Source organism: Fukomys damarensis, unplaced genomic scaffold (assembly GCF_012274545.1).
Source record: "Fukomys damarensis isolate Sample0158 unplaced genomic scaffold, DMR_v1.0_HiC HiC_scaffold_8, whole genome shotgun sequence".
Classification (NCBI taxonomy): domain Eukaryota; kingdom Metazoa; phylum Chordata; class Mammalia; order Rodentia; family Bathyergidae; genus Fukomys; species Fukomys damarensis.
Genome location: NW_022900920.1, coordinates 4,065,991 through 4,066,414, shown reverse-complemented (window position 1 = coordinate 4,066,414; position 424 = coordinate 4,065,991). Strand labels below are relative to the sequence as shown.

General features: G+C 62.0%; 1 protein-coding gene across 1 annotated transcript in view; it reads right to left on the bottom strand.

The window, feature by feature from the left end:
* Positions 1–240: 240 nt before the first annotated feature.
* Positions 241–424, bottom strand: part of Nkx2-3 (NK2 homeobox 3) — a 2,547-nt gene continuing 2,363 nt past the window's right edge. The window contains exon 3 of the mRNA XM_010638550.1: positions 241–423. Within this exon, the coding sequence (XP_010636852.1) occupies positions 241–423 (183 nt within the window). The remainder of the gene's footprint in view (position 424) is intronic.

Here is a 424-nt window from a genome sequence, read left to right as displayed (position 1 = left end):
GAGCCACAGTCCTCCCAGGCTCCAGGCCAGCGTTTTTCGACTCAGTAGCCAGTCTTGGCAACCGGACCTGAGCATACCCCTCGACCGAGTCCCCTTCCCAGGCCTAGATTGATACGCGAACCGAAGCTCTGGGGAGCAAGACTTCTATTTTTGGGGTGTTTTTGTTTTTATTTTAACGAGGGGACCAGATCCTTGGCTCTGGCCTTTCTCGCATTGCATCCCCGTGGCGCCAAGCTGTCCCTACCAGGCCCGAATGCCCTGCAAGGTGCCCTGTGCACAAGAGGCCCCGGCGGCTGCTCCTTGATGCAAGGGCTGTGCGCCGCCACCGCCTCCGAAGCCTCCCAGGTTGCTCACGTTCACAAAGGACCCGGTTCCCGACGCGCTGCAGGCTGGCTGCATGGCCGAGGCGGCCGCCGAGGACCCC